Source organism: Eulemur rufifrons, chromosome 12, assembly GCF_041146395.1.
Source record: "Eulemur rufifrons isolate Redbay chromosome 12, OSU_ERuf_1, whole genome shotgun sequence".
Classification (NCBI taxonomy): domain Eukaryota; kingdom Metazoa; phylum Chordata; class Mammalia; order Primates; family Lemuridae; genus Eulemur; species Eulemur rufifrons.
In genome coordinates this window covers 548624-567808 of record NC_090994.1, presented here as the reverse complement: position 1 = coordinate 567808, position 19185 = coordinate 548624, and the positions used below count along the sequence as shown (strand labels likewise).

Below are 19185 nucleotides of genomic sequence, written 5' to 3'. Positions count from 1 at the left end.
AAGTCAATCGCCCTCTTCCTTTACCAAACAAAAGAGGAGACTGTATTTCCCGCCATCCCGTGCCCTTCCGTCCCCGGGTGTGACGTGAGCGGATGAGTTCGGCGCTGTGACGTCCTAGACGAGAACTCGGTGGCTTTGTCTGTCATCACATCAGACTGACGCCACTGAGTATCAATGCAGGGAAATCTCGGCGACACAACAGTTGAATGGGCACACGGGGACGGCTGGGGACATTTCCCAAGGCAGAAATGAGGCGTGGCGCGGTGATGCTACCACCCAGCAAGACAGCCAGGAGCCCTGGTGCTCGGGCATGTCTATTTTATTCTAGAACTCTCTACATGGTGGCATGCTGCTTCCAGGCAGTGAGAGGCCGTTCTAGTAAAAGAAATAAGAAAACATGGAAAATGAGATGAATGTGGTATCTTTTCTGTCTAGGCGGTAACACTATAAAAAAAACTCACTAACCTATTTTTAAAAAGCTATATTATTAATAGACACACGTTGATAGAAGAGAGGGCTGCCGTAATTCTAAAGTTTCTAATCTATGAATGTCAGTAATTCCACTTGTGAACCCTCTTTCTTTAATGTCCTATTTATTCTAGCTGAATGTGGAGCAAGTGTCAGAGGAAACGAAGGAACGTTACTGTCTCCAAATTTCCCATCCAATTATGACAATAACCACGAGTGTATCTATAGAATAGAAACAGAGGCTGGCAAGGGAATCCACCTCCGGGCGCAGAGCTTCCAGCTGTTCGAAGGGGATATCTTAAAGGTAAAAAGAATCTTCTTTAATATGACGACTCCATCTTTTCTTCTCAAGGGACATATTATCTGTCTACATAGAGATAGGTAGATACATTTATTTCACATATATATACATATAGTTTATTCCCACTTATTTTTGCAATTGGTTTGAGAAGGTATAACGTAGTGTCGCTTGGAAGAGCGTATGTGGACATTGAAACAACTTTGCCAATAATCCTGGATCTAACATTTATTAGTCCTGTATCTTGTGCAAGTTATTTAACATTTTCTATCCTTAACTTCCTTGTGGGTCAGCATATGCAGGGATACTGACCTTTGGGGGCTGTTTTGAGGGTTACATAATGTATGTGGCTGTGTCTAGCATTGTGCCTAGCACATAGTAGTAATTATTAAAACTGGCAGGGCCCCCAAACCAACCCTTTCTAGGATTACTATCAATTTTCAAGTGTGGTCACGACATCTGAAGCTGGAAGGATGCTGGTGTGATAATGGGAGCACGTCCGGCCGCCGTCCCGGGAGGACAGAGCAGGGATCGTGGGGAGAGTCCCAGGGCGAGACGAGCTCTCTCTGTGGGCTGCAGGCGCACCCAGGTCTTGCCTTGATGTGTAAAGTCCCAGCTCCAGCAGGAAATACCCCTTAATTCTGAAGGCTTCTGATACAGTTCCCAGGAAATTGGGGACCGTCTCGGGGCTGGAGAGTGGGCGACCGAACCTCAGGGCATTGAGAGAGAAAAGCTCTGAGCAGCCAAGGCTGGTGCCACGAATCACCCGATCCAACCACCCGCCTGTCCCGTGGGAAGGTGAGCGTTTTACTGGTCGCACAGCTGATCTTTGGCAAGAGAGGGACACAAGGCTCTTCTTACTCCCTTTCTAGAGTTCTAGGGTTTTCCAGCTGTGTCTGCTGGACGCACACAGTGATGCAGCTCCGATTCAGCGGAGTCAGCTCACTTCGAGCTGTGAGCATTAAGAGAATATGCAAAGCGCCGACCAGAAGGGGAAAGTTTGTCTTCCCTTTTCACAAAGCCGGACCCCAGGCGCTGCGGGGCTGGGCTCGACCTGCTTAGAAGTTACACTCAGGGGTCAGGAGAGGCCCACGGCTCACTTCCTGCCAAGTTCGCGTCCGACTATATCTCAGCGTCATGACTTAGTAGAGTGGTTTCATTCTGGCTGCTCTTTCATTTTAATAGCCTCTTGAAAGCTCACAATGGCAGTATAGAGGGACTACCATTAAGAAGTGGTTTTCAGGCAGGAAGCTAGCACATTCTTACTAATCAAAAAGAAAAATTTGAGTTATGTCATAAGTGAGCATTTTCTGAATTCTTTGATAACCTCAAATTTAGAAGTCAGCAAGCCTTTAAGACAAATTTTCAAATAATTCTTAACTGTCCTCTGGTACAGGTGAGTGATTAGAGATAGTGCATAAAATACACCTGGAGCAATATTGGAACAGAGTGAAGGAACTCATGTTCGTTTGTGAGTGTGTGCATTTTAAACTTACCGATTACAACGAAAAGTAAAAAAAAAAAAAAAATCTCATTTAACACGTTTGATTTCCGGGAAACTGTCAATCGTGTGAAATGCCTAAATGTTTTGCAAGCACATATTTTGTTGAATGTGCTCATACAAGTCTCTGTTAAAAATGTTTCAAGTGAAATTATCTTAATTTTTGAGCATACCGCGGTTCACATTTCTCCTTCACACACACAGTGATTCAATAACAAAGACTGAGATTTTATGTACACTTCCCTCCCACGTACATAAACACGATGTTTTCTTGCTTCCTGCGGAAAAATCGCATAAGGGAAATACAGCTCTCAGGAAAATGTTGTGAAAGGAAAATATAATGGAAGGAGCAATCAATTATGGAAACAAAGCCCTGGGATGTGGTTTCCGTAGACTGGGACGGATTCCCCCGGAACCTCTGGCATTCTGGCTCTGGGACTCCGAGTGATGCTTTCTAATCTGCGGTCACTGCTGAGGGGCTGGTGTCTTAGAGCACCCGCGTTGCCTGCCTGCCACTCCGAGGAGGGCTGGTGACGCAAACACTTACAGCCCTGCATGGAACAGGTGACTCCAGCCGGCTCTTCCTAGTGACTGAAAGGGACCCTTCCAGCCTAGCCTCCTGCAACCAGGGAAGGTGAGTAGGAGATGCTCGCAGCTAACGTAGCCTGTTGCTTACTCAGTCGGAATCCAGCATCATGTCTTCCGGCCTCCTGCGCTGTCTGGATTTTCACTGGCCCTCAAGGCATATCCTGAACTCAAATTTTTAACTTTAGCGAGACGGCAGAATAATGCCCCCTGTTAGTCTGTGACCCGCCCGTTCTGAGATACCTACTGCCGAGCACATGCTGACTGCTGGCTCTGGGGACGGAAAGGGCAGGGTTGCTGTTCTGGAGAAACTTGAGACTCGGCGTCTGAGCTGCTCATTTTCCGCAACTGTGACCAGGCGGCTGCTGAGGGCAAGGTGCTGCCACTGTGACCTGTTCCAGGTCCGTGGGATGTGCGGTCAGGGCCTCCCGAGGAAGCCGAGACCCAGCGGAGCCGACCAGTTGACCACGTCGCGGGGCTGAGCCAGGGGCTTAGCTGCGCGGTCAGGGGTTTTGTGCCCCCCAGCTGCATAGATTCCTGTGAATCACAGCCACGTGGGACGTGGGGTAGCCCGAGACCGTCCTGGGAGACCTGGACGTTTTCTCTCTGCATTAGACTCTCTGCTGTCTGTGTGTCAGACCCCTCGCTGTGTCCAGTGAAACCACATATTAAACCAATGACTTTTACACAATAGCCTGTGACAGAAGCCTTATAGGGAGGAAATTAGAGGGTGTTTGATTCCACTGCCCCTGTGTGTGCTTACGTAATTTTAATGAAATAATTATCCACGAAATTAATTTTTCTAAATCCATTTTCCCCTTTTATGAGTCTGCGTGTGCATTCTCAGTCTCCTGAGTAAACAGAAGATTTGCACATGGGTTGGAAGAGAGATGATAAAATAAAAGTGAAAATCGATCCGTACGAGGAGATAAACACCTGCTGGAAGAGGCTACCAAGGGCTCTGATTTCCTTTATTTAATTACGGTGCTTTTTGAATCAAGAAAAACTGATTCCCACAACGCCCAAAGCCGTTTGCCCCAATCCCACCGGGAAGTGAGGCTGGCACCCAGCCCCCGCGGGCTCTCCCTGTGACAGCTGGGGAGTGGTCTCTCCCCGACCCCTGACGTCTGGTCAAAACCAGGCCCTGTGCACTTTGCCTTCCGTAGACTCGTCACGTCCACTCACGGTTCACACCCACTCAGGAAGGTGACGGCAAATACGAAGTGTTTTAGAGCAAGATGACACTTCTCCCCGTTATTAGTGCAGGAGAGAGTTTTTTATTATTACAGAAAATTCAAGACTAAAGTCACCCCGAGCTGACGGACTACAAAATGTGGCCAGATTTCAGCACATCCTGCTGTCTTTTCCTGCCTCCCGAGAGAGGGGGACCGAGGAGAATGGGGTGTCCTCTCTCTCGGGGGGTAGTTCAGAGACGACACTCGGGGCTGACCCAGGATCATCCTTTCTTCCTTCCTAGCTGGATGATGAGGAAAGGCATACAAAGGTAGACATTGGAACCTGGACATGCAAAAGAATATTCATTTAATTTTACATGAACGCAGAAAGAGCTCTGAAAGTAAAGAACGTGAAATGATCTGAACAAAAATGGAATCTTTCGTCTCTAGTATTAGGGCTAAAGATAAAACTTAAAGAAAAGAAGCTTATGTAGCACTAACCCATCCATTTAGCTCTCTCTAAACTGTGTAATTTTTAATGTATACAATCTCATCTTTGGAGATTTGAATTTCATGTCAAAATTGCTAACGTAAGAATACGATTGAAGAGCGGGGAGCTCAGGCTGTGAGTTTTTTCCTCAGGTGTTTGACGGGAAAGACGGGTCCTCGCGCCCCCTGGGAGCCTTCACCAGAAGCGAGCTCACGGGGCTGACCCTGAACAGCACGTCCAACCACCTGTGGCTGGAATTCAACACCAACGGCTCCGACACCGCCCAGGGCTTTCAGCTCACCTACACCAGTAAGTAGCAGACGGCGACGCTTTTCTCTTAATTTGTTTGTCTCTTCGGGACACATCTGATGCTTAGCTTATAGGCTAAGTTTTACATTTTGATTTTTTTTTTCTGGCCACCAACTGTGTTTTGGGTTGTGGTTTAATTCTGCACATTGCTGATGGGACCAGTGTAGACACATTTCTAGAAGTGCATCTAACGAGAAATATTCATATTTTAATAATGAAATAGCTGGACCTGAAAAGGAAACATCTGGGCTTAAAAATCCTGACTGTGGTATAGTATTCACTGATAAAAATGTACATATCTATGAGGGATTTAGGATGAATGTTTGATATAATTAGAGGTTATGGACTGAATGATTTTATATGTATAAAATCATATGTGTAATTTTATGTGTATATAAAAACACACACATATAGCAACTGTAGGTAGTAAATTCTTTTCTCATCACCAGTAATTTCCGAGATGAGAAAACTAGCAGAAGTCATTTGAGTACTTGTCTAAGATAACAGTTCTATGAGTTGGTGGGGCCAGGATTTGATCTGTATTTCACAATTTCAAACCGTGTTCTCTGGTACCTCCCCTAATATCATAAATCAATATGAAATATTCTTATATATTTAAAAGATGTAAATGAAGAAGACAGAAGAGAGGAAAGATAAAGGAGAAGCTATGTTTCACAAGGGGAGTTTGCAATACGGTAACTGACATTTGCAGCATTTTTAGTGCCAAAGTTAAAATATTAGCCATTTGGTGTGGATAACTAATTAAAATTAACTAATCAATTAACTGAATGCTTAGAATACATAAAACAGTCCAATCCTTCACTAATTAGATGATTAAAAAACTATATAAGAGTGAATAGGACAACATAAGAAATTAAGAAGTTTGGCTTTGGGAGCGTGAGAGTTTGTTAGGATCATGGGACGGATGCCCTGATCTGACAGACAAGCCCTGAAGCCTGGAGAAGATAAAAATCGCCCCACAGACCCAGAGCTAATCCGGTGCCTAAGAGGAAGATTAATTGCCTCAAATCCCTTTGAGTAGGAGAAATCGCACTTGAGGAATTGTAAGACCCTGGGCAAAAATAGAATTAGAGTGGCTGACATCATGAGAAAACCAATTTTGCACTTCCGCCATCATACCATTGGAAAGGCTGAGCAAATAGCAAGCATGTTAATTAATTTGTGTGCACGATAAACTGGCAACAATTGATGCTGTAAGATCAACCTACAATTGCATTTAGAATTTAGCTTTCCAGGATTTCACTCTCAGAAAAGTTTCAAAGAGCTCTTGTAGAATCATTTTTTGCTCACAGATGAAATGTCTTCCAGTTCCCTTTCTCCATCTGTGGCCAAGGTGTTTTTTGTTTTCTTACTTGGATGTGTTGATTCCCACTTCCTCCTGTGCCCGTCTTAGAGGAATACGGACACTGGAGAAGGAGAACTGTGCGAAGAAACCTTTCGGTGACTTTCTGAGTTCAGATGCTTCAGGGCAAGTTCCCACCACGTGCACCGTCAATTCTCTTGCCACGAAACACGTTTTGTTGCCTTGGTTCATCTTACGAATCGTGTCTCTGCTGTGGGTCCCTCAGCGAAGAGCAGAAAGCCTAGCCTGATGTCTCCCCCCTCCTATTCTCACCTCTGCACCCTGACCCTGACCCTGACCCTGACCCCGACCCTAACCCTAACCCTAACCCTGCTCCGAGTTAGGAGCTGACTAATCCCCGTTTCCTCTCCCGTGGCTGCATCAGAGAAAACACATCCTTGCTCAGCTTCTATTTTGTCTCTCAGTACTTTTCGACCCTAGTAACTGCTTCCTATTTTCCCTCCAACTATACACACTTGGTCCTATTTTCTCTTGGTTGTGCAAAAAGTATCCAGAAGGAACTTTGTGGATACTGGAATTTCAAGTGACTGGACTTGGAATTGAGGACACTGAACTGTCTCCGGAATTCTGATGTCTCCTTTATGTTTCACGTAGCAGTTAGGAAGGTCACATGCTCTGGAACCGTGCACAGGGGTGGAGAGTCGAGGTGGTTGGCTTGTCGGTTTCCGACGATTCCTCCTTCACACAAAAGGCTTGATCCAGGGAGCCCCCCAACCCCGTGTGGACGTCCCACACAGCTTTAGGACACGTTGCTGTCCCTGCAAGTTGGGTGAATAACTCTGAGAAAGCCTGAATCTGTTCTTCTATTTATGGGCACTTTCCAATTATGTGCACGTTTTTGACTGTGTAGTAGCACAAACATTCTAAAAATAGAAGAAAGAAATAGTGGAGATGATTGGTATTTAGTTCTTAGTATAATCGATTTGACAGGAGTAATTATCTTTTTCTGCCTGTTTTGTTTCTGCCTACGAAAACACAGATGCTTGTCAGGTACAACTCTGGTTTGCAAGATTGTCTTAGAGCTAGAACCTCCTGCCAGACGGGAAAAGATATTTGTAATAGGGAATTGGTGGTGCTGATGGCTATATAACCAAAATAGTATTAACTGCACATTAAATTCTTAGATTTAAACATAAGTAATTAAGAATTCCCAAGCTCCCACAATGCGATCGAATACCTGAATCAAATATCCATCCCTGAAGGATGTTTTGGAAATGATGAATGCTTATAAAATATTTTAGCAAATTATGAAAGCTCAAGACTGTATAGAGACACTTTCAACTCTTTTCAAAAGGCTTTTGTAATTGCCTCTTGCTCACTAATTGCATTACTTGAGGAAACATTGGTATTTAAATATTTCAGACCCATAATTAATGTCCACATGAGTGGATTAGAAAATGTCAACAGAGTAAATATATAGCTTAATAAACACCCTAAGATTTTTAGAGATGGGTAAAAATTATGTTTTCATATCCTTTACTATTTACAAAAGCACACTCTCACGTGTGGTCTAACTTTACAGTCCTGGTAATTTTGGGTCTTGGTATACAGCTCCTTTTACTTTTCCTCGTAAGTGAGAAACTGAGTCTCCAGGTCTTTCGGGACTTGCTAAAGTTTCACACCGGGAGTGGTACCGCTAGGACCCAAATTCAGGTCTTCTAATTGTTGATGACCTTACTTTCAGCTATCGTAGGCGATCACGGCTTCATGAGCACCATGTGTGTGACTGGTACTGAATCGAACACAAGGCACCGGCAAGGCAGAAAGGCTAGGCCATCATGGGCCACGCTGGAATCAATATGTTGATTAATAGTCATTTTAATGAGCAGCTACTATTTTCTGAGTAGTAGGTTAGACCAAAATAAAAGTTTAAAAGTTTACCTCTATTATGAAATGCTACTTTTTATTACAGATTTGCCTCTTTCCTTTCATACCTGATAACATTTTTCAGAGATGTAACCATGGAATGGAGCCATAGCCCGTGGCTCTGGGAGATCAGGGAGGATGGATGTCAATTTTCTATCCTTCTCTGCATTTTACAAAGATGTGTGATAGGTAATGGGAGCAACTCAGATTGGATCCTTGTTATTTAAATTATATTCTGGCGCACACAGCCGCCCCAGGCAGTGAACAGCCAGAGCTTTGCCTTAGTTAGCATAGGCGTTTTGTTTTGCTTCTCCTAGAGATCTTAAGCCTCTTCAAAGATCAGGAGAGATTATACTGACAATGAGTTACTCTGTCATCTAAATATTTCAACAAATATTTTTACAGAAAAGGAGGTTTGGATTTTTTTTTTAAATCCTCTACTGAATTCAGAATTCTTTTAAAAATATGTTGCATTTTTAGAGTTTCATAAGAATGTGCCCAGAATAGTCACTCTTAGGAAACTGTTCACTCCAGGACTGTGAGACAGTTGGGAAATGAGGTGCGCTTTCTACATTGTGTTTCGGACTTTGGTGGCTGGTGTCACCGGAGCGAGGGGGAAGGTGGGGACAAGGACGGAAGGTGCTGAGAGCTCGGGTGTCTCTGGGGTGAACCAGGAGATGCTAAAAGTGGTGCCAGTTTTGGGAAGAGATTGAACTCACAGGCTTTGTTCTGTTTACGAAAAGTTTCTGGTTCTGTATTTTGTTTTGCGTTATATTGGGGTTTGCTGCTGGGCGCTCCATGACGTTTAGCCTCTAGGGAACCTCACGTCAGGGGTGGCAGAGAGCACAAGGTGTGAGCATCGTATCTTAGCGTGGCTGCGCCAGGTGCACAGGGTCCTGAGGTTGGAGACTCGCGTTATTGGTGTCTCCGGAGCCCCCCGAGTGCCGACAGACTGGCTCCTCCTAGTCACAGTCGAGCTGAGGGATGGCAGTCGCGGGGCAGAAATCCTTTCAGGGGACGAGATATTGAGGAGGAGCGGTATTCCCGCCTCCTGACGCGGTGCGATGCCAGCCCTGCCCCAGCTGAGGCTGTCACTGCCCAGGGATGGATGACCTCCCACGTTGCTTGAGGTGGTGCGTTCTCGCATGCAGCCTGGCGGTTCCTTTGTGTTTATTAGTCGCAGAATACAAAAAAGTAACGGCATAGGAATCATAACTGCAGCAATAAATCCAAGCGTTGTTGATAATCCGTATGTGCATGCAGTGTTTACTTAGGAAGAGCAGAATGGGAAGTGTTTTTATACAGACTTTACTTTTTCTTATGAAAGGCTCTACAACATGGGGGAAGGAAGACGTGAGCATTGCCAGTCACACTGCGCACTGGGGAAACTGAGGCAGCACAGGGCAAGGGAAGGTGTGCGGGAAGGACTGGGTCCAGCACGTTATTTGGGAAGAACTCGACTGTCCTGTCCCCATCTCCTCTGGCCCTCCATCCTCTCCCCCAGCCCCAGTGCCCCTGGGTGGATGTGCTCTGGGACCAGGCTCTGCTCTTGGCAGCGTGGTGGGGTGCAGGGGCCGAGAGAGACTTTTCTAATTCGCTCTGCGCCGGGAGCCAACTCTTTAAAAGTTCTTTTCGTCTGTTTCGCTCACTTCTGCCTCCTCGAGCCTACACGTCCCGTGTTTATTAAACTGCTTGGCCTGTGTGCTCCTCAAAGGAGCCTGAACCTGTCTGGGCTGCCATGGTGCATTTCGGCTGTAACAGAACTCTCCCGTCGGTCTTGATGAGAATCCTGCCGTCTCAACCACGGTGTACGATTACTTTCATGATTAAAAGGGAGAACACAGACAGAACAGCCCGCTGCATGGCGTGGCACAGAGCACGTGTTCTGTCCGTGTTCGTGACCGAGGCTTTACCTTAGGCTGATGCTCACGTTCACACACGTGGTGGAAATTTGCCTCTGAAATCGGGGACCGTCCCCACCTCTGCTCCTGAGCCAGTAGTAGATACTTACATCTGTGGGGGACAATAATACATCACAGCTTGTATTCCTCTGTTAAAGTAGGATATTTAAAAAAATGAGTTGTCGATGTGGGCATCCCCATCTCAAAGAGAATAAATATGAATATAAGTATTGTTGAGTTTTAGACAATGAAAATTAAAACTATATGCTGAGAAGCCCATGCTACTAATAAATGCTTTAAAAATAACTCCTGTGATGTGCTCCTGATTTCCCCCCTCCCGTTTCCCCACCATCTAAATTTAATGCATATTAAATATTCAGTTCTTTCCTTAAGCAATATGATAACAAAAAAAAAATTCTGAGAATTTTCTTATCTTTAAAAATAATTATATAATTCGATATCAGGGAAAAACTCATGTTTCTTTTAAAAATCATTGTTGAAAGTGTGTGCCAGTGTTTAAAAAACATGAAATAATATTTCAATATAATTTAAAAATATGGCCATTGCAGTATTTGATATTTCTGTCTTTTACCTGCCACTTAGTTCTATTTATGTTGATAGTTAATTTCACAAGCTAGCAAATTGTGCCTTCAATCTAGTTTTTATTTCTTTCCCATACTGATATCAAATTATATCAAATTATTTAAGTGTGTAAATATTTTCATTTGTATTTGGCCATGATGATTCTACAGTAATGCAAATTCTTATGGCTAAATTCTGATGAATCAACACTAATTAATCAGATGCGTGGAACAGATAAAATATTTTAAGCAATTAGTTCCAGAATATAAAATAAAAACATGTTGAGGTCACTTTTTCAGATATATTATTTCTAGATAAAAAAACACAAATAAATTTAAAAAAAAAAAAAACCTTTTCAAAGAGGAAGACATTTTTTAAAATTATTACCTGCATGTAAGACAGATCAAACCGCTAGTTTGTTTTGCAATGTGTTCTGAAGACAGTCGAATTGCATTGTATGGATTGAAATGGGATTCTGTGGTTGGCTGAATTCATTTCGTTGTGTGTCTGGGTGACCCTTGTGTAAATGCGCGTATGTACGTGTGCTTGTACGTTTTTATTTCTAAAGCTGAGAGAAGCCTCCACCGTCAAGCACGGCCCGGCTACCCTACCGTCCCCCGCGTGCCCCTTGGAAGGTACAGGTGGCTCATTTAGAAGCAGCCATATCTCACGCATGTGGCTGCCTGTACGTGGGCTGCCCTGTGCCCGTGTCCGGCTGTCACAGACGCCTCTCGGAAGTAACCGGAAGACTCCAGCTGGTGAACTGCCGTCTGGCCGCCACCTAAGGAAAAGGGAATGCTTGCTCCTCCCGTTCTCTGTAAGCACTTGTTGATACATGAGTCACTTCCAAGTAAACCCTGAGTCCTGAAAGGCAAGACGGCACCTGCACACTGAGATGCCACACGGTATCGAGTGACAGACACCACGTGTGACGTGCTTAGCAGGTGTGGGCTGAATCAGCAAATGTCCCCCGAATGTGTAGGATGTTACTTTTCATCCAATACAGATTATGAGCTCCTGGCGAGCAAGGACTGAGGTTAATTAATTTTGTATCTTCAACATCTAACAAAATATCTGGAGGAGAGCAGGCAATTTATAAATACATATTAACAAAGTGATTTCATTAATGAATTAATGTCGTAGGTCAGAGGAGAAGATATTCCAGATATGAGTTCTCAACCAGAGAACTGGATTCTTTCCCTCTCTCTTTGAATTTTTAAGTCCCAAAACAATACATGTTGGCGTGGATGCGGAGAGACAGGAACACTCACACACTGCTGGCGGGACTGTAAAGTTCTCCATTGCACTGAATATACATGTGAAAACACTCTCCATTTATTTTTGTACATGACAATCTTTCTTAGATGACTAAAGAGCTTTTTTACCAAAAAGTTACATTATCCAAATTGAAATGCTGTAGGTATAGCTAAGAGAGAGTAGGTTTCTATAAATGCCAGTTGTTCTCAGTTGCTCCTGAGAGAAGATATCAGGGATGTGCAAATGACAAGTATTTTTCTCTTCGATTATGTTTTCCAAGCTCACCTGGACATGAAAGTGCTTCCTCAAGAGTAGCTCAGACAGCAGCTGAGGAAGCTCACGGGCCGCGGGCCGTTGTTCAGCCTGGGCCTGTGGAGTGGATTAAGTCTGGAGCAGGTGCTTCCTGCACCGGTGCTTTATGTGCAAGAGAAGAACTAGTCCAAATACTTGAAAGTTAAAATGAAGTCTCTTAAAACTCTAATACTTTGCTAAACTTAGAAGGGGCAGAGGATTTAACTCTTAAAAAATATTAAGACTAGGTAATTACTGCAAAAGAGAAGGAGCGGTAATTTTCATCAGCCTGCCATTGGAGCTTGTTTTGACTAGAACATTTTGTTCATAGCATTTCTGCGATGTATATGACTTAAGAAGAAATCACTGGAAAACGGAAAGAAATAGAATTACTAAATAGATTCGAGCTTCGATTGTAACTCCTGGGAATGTTTTGACACAAATAGCTTGATTTAATCTTTTTTAAAGTGTCTACAGCGTAACGAAAATGCAGAACCCATATTCGTACACTGATTTCTTGCAGGCTAGTAGTTTCAAGACAGAGAAGAATCCTTTTAAGAAAAAAAATATATTTTCAAAGTTATTACTCTCCAGCCGTCTTACGGCTGATCATTCAGATGTCTTTTAAATTTACATTAAAACTGAAATATTTCTTCTTTGGAGAAATAGCTTCATAGATTTGAATATAATGGCTTAAAAATTTGTGTTTTCTTTTAATAAACCAGAGAAAATCCTCTTTGGCAACTCTACAGAGTCAACACCATAGGATTTTATACTATGTTGTCATTTCAGAATTCTGCTGTTCTATATCAGCTTATTTCACTGCTATTTAAAAGCAGTGTTGACATTTTCAGGAGACAATGGTTATATACTGCTCTTTACACACAGAGCAAGTGAAGCTCAATTGACGTGAATCTCTCGCAATTTGTGGGCAGAGGAGCGGCAGGCCAGGCTGCATCCTAACGAGTGTGCGCAGAGTAAGGTCCGAGACTCGGATCGTCTGAGGCCCAGGTCAGAGTCTAACAGCCTCTGAGAGCTTGGGAGACGCTTAAACTCTAAGGTGCTGGGGGGCGGGGGCGAGGGGGAGGCGTAAGTGGTGGAGGCAGCTGGTTCCCGGCAGGAGCAACGCGACACAGAAGCTCTGGGTTTCGGGGACGCACTCTCTAGTCCTACCAAGATATTGATCGAGGTGACCTCCGATGCCACCTCTAGCTGTAAACATCTGCAGTTCTGCCCGTGTCTGTGCATGGACGATTAAATCGTGCGAGAAACTTTGGAAGTGCAAAGCTCCCTCCAGTCTGTCGAAAACTGGAAACCTGAGTTCTAGAACGGCCATACGATTTTCGACTTTCTGGCAGGGAAAAGGTGTGTATATTTTACATGAAGCCATTGGGCAGGCCAAGGCTTCAGGCATTCGAGAATCAAATGTAAGACTTTTTACAAAAGGATACATTTCAGGATGTCACCAAGTACTTAAGTGATCTTTTGAAAGAACAATAGAAGGGGTAATTCTGTTTTATAGAAGGAAGACACTCTGAGGTTCAGTGGTACAATGGGGCAACAGTATAATAAACTATAGTTTATTGTATTTCAGAATAGCTAGAAGTTTTCAAATGCTCCCAACATAAAACAATGATGAATGTTTCAGCTGAATCATGGCCCAGTTACCCTGATTTGATCATTGTATGTTGTGTGCTTGTATCAAGATGTAACATGTATGTACGCCATGAATATGTACAATTATTATGTATCAATAAAAAAAGATTTAAAAAAGAACAATAGAAGGATAAAGACACAGCTGGTCCCTTAAAGAGCAAATACGTCCCTGCCATGCAGACTGGGCTGGACTTGTCTGCAAGACAAGATGTGGTTTAAAAAAAAAAAAAACTAAACTAAAACTTTTGAGATTGAGTATTAGAAAAAGCATCAAAACAAATATTTCTCTGACAAAACCCAGGTAAAGTTTAGGGGACATTTTTATCCATAAATCTTTCCTTTTTAATGTTTCTTCTTACCTTTTTCAAAAAAAGGCTTTAATGTAAGTTTCAGGGCAGAGAAAAATGTTTCTTCAAGCTAATTTAAAAATAAGAATATTTTTGGATTTTAGAACTTTGGTAACTTATTTGATTGGAGCCTTAAAGGCCCTGCTCTCTGAACATAGGGGCGTATTCTGAATGTTTTCAGCACTAGTATCTATACCACTATCTGTAGAGCTTATGGCTACAAAGTACTGAGACAGTTCTTAGTCTCATAGGAAAAGCAAGGTCATTATTTTAGCAACATAAGCATATGTCTCCAAAGAAAAAAAAAATCTTTTACAATGAACTTTTCTGTACAACCAGAAAATAACTTATTGTCAAGATGAATACAGCCAGTGGCCAACTTAAGATGGCTCAACTTAAACAATTTTCCAGTTTTAGGATGGTGCGAAAGTGATGCACATTTGGTAGAAACCATACTTTGAGTACCTGTACGACCATTTGGTTTTTCTCTTTTAATACCGTGTTCAATAAATTCCACAAGGTATTCAAGACTTTGTTTTAAAATAGGCTTTGTGTTAGATGATTGTGACCACTGTAGGCTAACATAAGTGTTCTGAGCACATTCAGGTAGGCTGGGCTAAGCTGTGAGGTCCGGTAGCTTAGGTGCACTAAGTGCACTTCAACCTAAGGTATTTTAAACGTACGACGGGTTTATTGGGACGGAGCCCCATGTGCTAAGTCGAGGAGCATCTGTGGTTGCCTGGACCATCTCTGCCTGTGCCTTCATCCTCCCCAGCAAACGTGTGCGTTTCAAAGCTGACTCTAAGAACATTACAAGGAAGACGCCAACTCTTGGCCAGTCTGAGTCTGGTGAAAGCCTTTGCCACCGGCTGGCAAGTGTAAATGATGCCAGGCACGTAGTAGGCAAGTTCAAAAATTTAATAAATCATCCAGTTCTTTTAATGTCTTTTACACTGAGATTTAACAATTGAATCCAGGATTCCAGACAGCCACTTGCAGAATAAGTATTCATGCAACAGGCATTTTTATAAACTTTGAAAAATCCAGAGTTCTGGTGCCCCTTGAAAAATAAGCAGCACAGGTCACAGCAGGTGTGAATTTCTCAGGGGACAGTAGGTCACGGTGGCCTCTCGGGTGCTGCTCACGGAGTCCCACCGTGCCCTGGGCCTGGGATCAGTCTCAGCGTCGCTCTGCGAGGATGGGACCTGGAGGGCACCATGAGCACGCGAGGCTGTCACCCCTCAAAGAGGTTTTCCTTACCCAGGATCCTGTCACAGGGGTTCGGATAATAGGGACAGACGGTGGACTCTTTGGATTTGTGTTGTTTGCACCCGGATTTTGTCTGTCTACTGGATGTTTCTGAGTGTGTGTTCCACTGGCATTTGACACTTGCCATACCTAATTTGAATTCAAGACGATGAAACATTTTGAAACGTTGTTATTAGCAGTAGAGTCCTGCTCCCGTGTGGCCAGGGACTCATTATTCTGCTCCGGTTTGGGTGGCGGTTCTCATTCCGAAGCATTGTTCAGATCCTGTCACTTCCAAACCCCCAAATCCAGTAAAACTACAGTGATGATACCAACAGAGACTCCTGTTTCTTTTTCCCCGCAGAACAAAGATCAATCCGTAAGGCCTTTTGTGACACTGATGAGCGGTGGATTTTGTCACATGGGACATGACAGTTGAATGTTCTGCCTTCTCCCCGGTTGTCTGTGCACAAACAGTCAGAGTAGGACAGTCACATACTTGGGTGGTCCCCAAAACCACAGGTGACTAAGAGCCTTCCCTTCGTTCCTGCCTCCCGCTTTTGGCAATTTAGAATATCCCTTTGTTTTGCACCAAAATCGATAATACCCTTTTCTGCTCTATGCATTCTTAAATTAAATTAAAACCATTACTCTTAAATTAAAACCATTTGTAGTTCTTAAATATATCAGAGTTATCATAAAGGTTTTATAGTCAGTAAAGACTTATGCTTTATGGAAGGAAACTTTATAGAAGGAAATTTTCTTGGCAACTGGGTCTAAATGATCAAGCATGTGCTCTTTTCTCTGCGCTATACAAAGTTGCAGAACTCAAGCTTGATTATTTAGAGATCAGCAGGATAAAATTGTATTGTGAATTTGAGGATATAGTTTCCTCAACAGGAGGCATCTCAAAATGCAAGTTGACAGGCAGACTTGGCAAGAGTCACATATTCATTTCAAATTTTATTTTATTTTATTTTATTTTTTTGAGAAAAGAAACAATTCAAAGTTAGGTGGAAATAGAAGTAAACGACCCATGTGGCCCCTCCAGGTTCCAGCCCTCCTTTTAAAAAGCATCAAAATCTGCATCATGATATGAAGAGAAATATGTTACTGTAAGACTGTCTTCACGGATGGCCCTAAAATATTGCCTCCCATAAAAGCAATATCCAGCTCTCAGCACTGCAGAAGCTAAATCTTCATTTCCGTCATCCATTTCTGTGCATTTAAGAGCTTATATTGATGAGGTCATTATAATGATTCATTTCCGGCCTTTCTGTTGTGCGTGGAGTTGCTCGAGAGCCTCGTAACCTTGTACCGTCGGAAGTGTGGCCGGCCGTAAGTCATGAGCCCCCAGGTTTTTGTGGGCAGGAACCACTTTTCAAACTTCCCATGAAGTTGAGATCTTGGAGGTTGGGGGGCATCGTCTAGAAGGTGGGGGGGGGGTCTTGACCAGGACCGAGTGCTGGCCATGCAGACCCCACAAGGCACCCGGATGGCGCTGGTGGGCGGCGTTTCTCTCTTGGAGGTCTGGGGCTGCGACAGGGGGGCACAAAGCTTCGGTGCGGGAGGGCAGACTCAGCGCGCTGACCCCCCTGTGGACGACGCGGAGTCTTTGGGAAAGAAGACTATATAACGGAGAGGAGCAAGTGAGGTGATCGAAGCTCAAGAAATCGCACATGGTTAACAAAGACACCCGATGAAGACCCATATTTCTTTTCCCTTTTGCAAATTCCCAATCTTTTCTTCCTGTCCTTCAAGGAACACGGAGCCACCATTTTATTCCATCGCTATTTGAAGGCGGATGCACATTCTGCCTTGAGTTCCACTCGTGCTTCTCCTTTCTCCCTTGTAGGTTTCGATCTAGTCAAATGCGAGGATCCGGGCATCCCCAGCTATGGCTACAGGATCCGGGACGAAGGCCACTTCACCGACACCGTCGTCCAGTACAGCTGCAACCCAGGCTACGCCATGCACGGCAGCAACACCCTGACCTGTCTGAGCGGCGACAGGAGAGTGTGGGACAAGCCGCTGCCGTCCTGCGTGGGTGAGTGGCCGCGCCGGGCCGGCTCCTGCCCAGCAGCAAGCCTTTGCTCTCTCCTGGTTCCCGTGGGACTTCGCCACGTCCCAGCCTGGGCTTTGCGCATTGCTAGGTGACGCGTGTGGGTGTGGTGTGAGCTTTCAGGTGTGACAGACAGACTTCCTAGTACTGTTCTACGGAGACAGGGTGCGCAGAGCTGTTATTAGAATCCTCACACAAGCGTTTCCTTGCTTTATACTCAACTTTACACAGAGGATGAATATTTTCCAGTAAGAAAATGACTGGGGAGAATCTCGGAGAGAAGTGGTAGAGAGATGACGACTGTGATCCTTATCTCTACGTGTAATGCTCACATGGTGCTTTGGTTTCTGACAGCAGCTAAACAGAAACATAAACACGTGACCCCGGAGTTGACATTCCCGTGTCTCTCTGTCTTTTGCAGCGGAATGCGGCGGGCGGATCCACGCGGCCACGTCGGGACGGATACTGTCCCCTGGCTACCCGGCCCCTTACGACAACAACCTGCACTGCACGTGGATCATCGAGGCAGACCCAGGAAAGACCATTAGGTACTGGCTCTGTTTTTATTTCAGTGATTTGAGAATAGAGGCATGTCTTCTTGTAGCAAAGGTAATAGTATATCAATTATCCACGATTAAAGTGTCTGAGCTAAAGAAGAAAATGCAAAACTGTGGCTAAAACTTTTTGTTGTTTCATTTGCTTAGTTTGCTAGCCCTTTGTAATTCTGTGTTCAGCCATAGATGATAAAGATCAAAAGCAAGTGAGTGTATCAAACAATAGTTATTTGTTGGTTCATGACTTCATGGCTTGTCCAGGCAGCTCTGACATGGGCGAGGTTGGCTGGGGCTGGGTGGTCCAGGGTGACCTCCCTTAGGTGTGGGGGCCTCAGCTGGGCTGGCTGGGAAGTCAGGAACCACCCCCCATACACACACACACACACACACACACACATACACACACACCTGGTTTCTGCAGTAGGCTGCTCGGGGTGGAATGCCTTAGCAGCAAGAGGTGACAAACTTCAAACTTCTGCTTGTATTAATATATTTGCTAAGGTGCCATTTGCCAAAGCAAGTTTCATGGGTAGACAGGACTCGAGGTAAGAAGAAATAGACTCCACCTGCCTCTTAATGGGAAGAGAAACAAAGTCGTGTTGAAAAGCGGTTTGCATGCAGGGATGGGAGGAATGTGTGTCATTTTGCAAAATACCAAAGTATCTTTGAGATAGGCCAAGAGAGTAGTCTGATCCAAAGTCACACGTATAGAAGCAAATCATTAAAAATTGCGCCAACATTTACAAAAAGCACTCTGTTTCAATCGAGAGTTCTAAGTTATTTCGGTGAGTTTCTTAAAGCAATAAAAAGTCATGTTTTTAAAGTTCTCCATAATCTAGTTGTGTCTAAAACCACAGCATGTAAGGGAAAAGTAATTCTAAAATAAGTTCTTCTTTAATTACAGTTATTATTGAACAGGAAGAGAACACACAGTCCTCAGCAATACGTCTTAAAATTTCTTTTTCTTTCAATTAACTTTCCTCTTTCATTATTGTTGTTTTAAAATCTCTCTACAAAACTTACATTTAAAAACTCTGGCCCCCAACAGCCTTAATCCACATGTCTCAAATCTTTATAATCTTCCCTCATGCTGCTGGGCCCATCAAAGACTGCACGAATCTGGCTACCTCAGCTCTACCTTAATATATGCAAAGCTGAGAAACAATAAAAGGTCAAAGCCAGAGGTTTCTTTCTTGGGGAAGTTGAAAGAT

The 19185-nt window shown here is 43.9% G+C and overlaps 1 protein-coding gene across 1 annotated transcript in view; it reads left to right on the top strand.

Annotated features, from left to right (window-relative positions):
- Window positions 1-19185, top strand: part of CSMD1 (CUB and Sushi multiple domains 1) — a 1254382-nt gene that overhangs the window by 1055526 nt on the left and 179671 nt on the right. The window contains exons 22-25 of the mRNA XM_069485062.1: window positions 603-772; window positions 4670-4826; window positions 17214-17405; window positions 17842-17968. Of these exons, the coding sequence (XP_069341163.1) occupies window positions 603-772; window positions 4670-4826; window positions 17214-17405; window positions 17842-17968 (646 nt within the window). The remainder of the gene's footprint in view (window positions 1-602; window positions 773-4669; window positions 4827-17213; window positions 17406-17841; window positions 17969-19185) is intronic.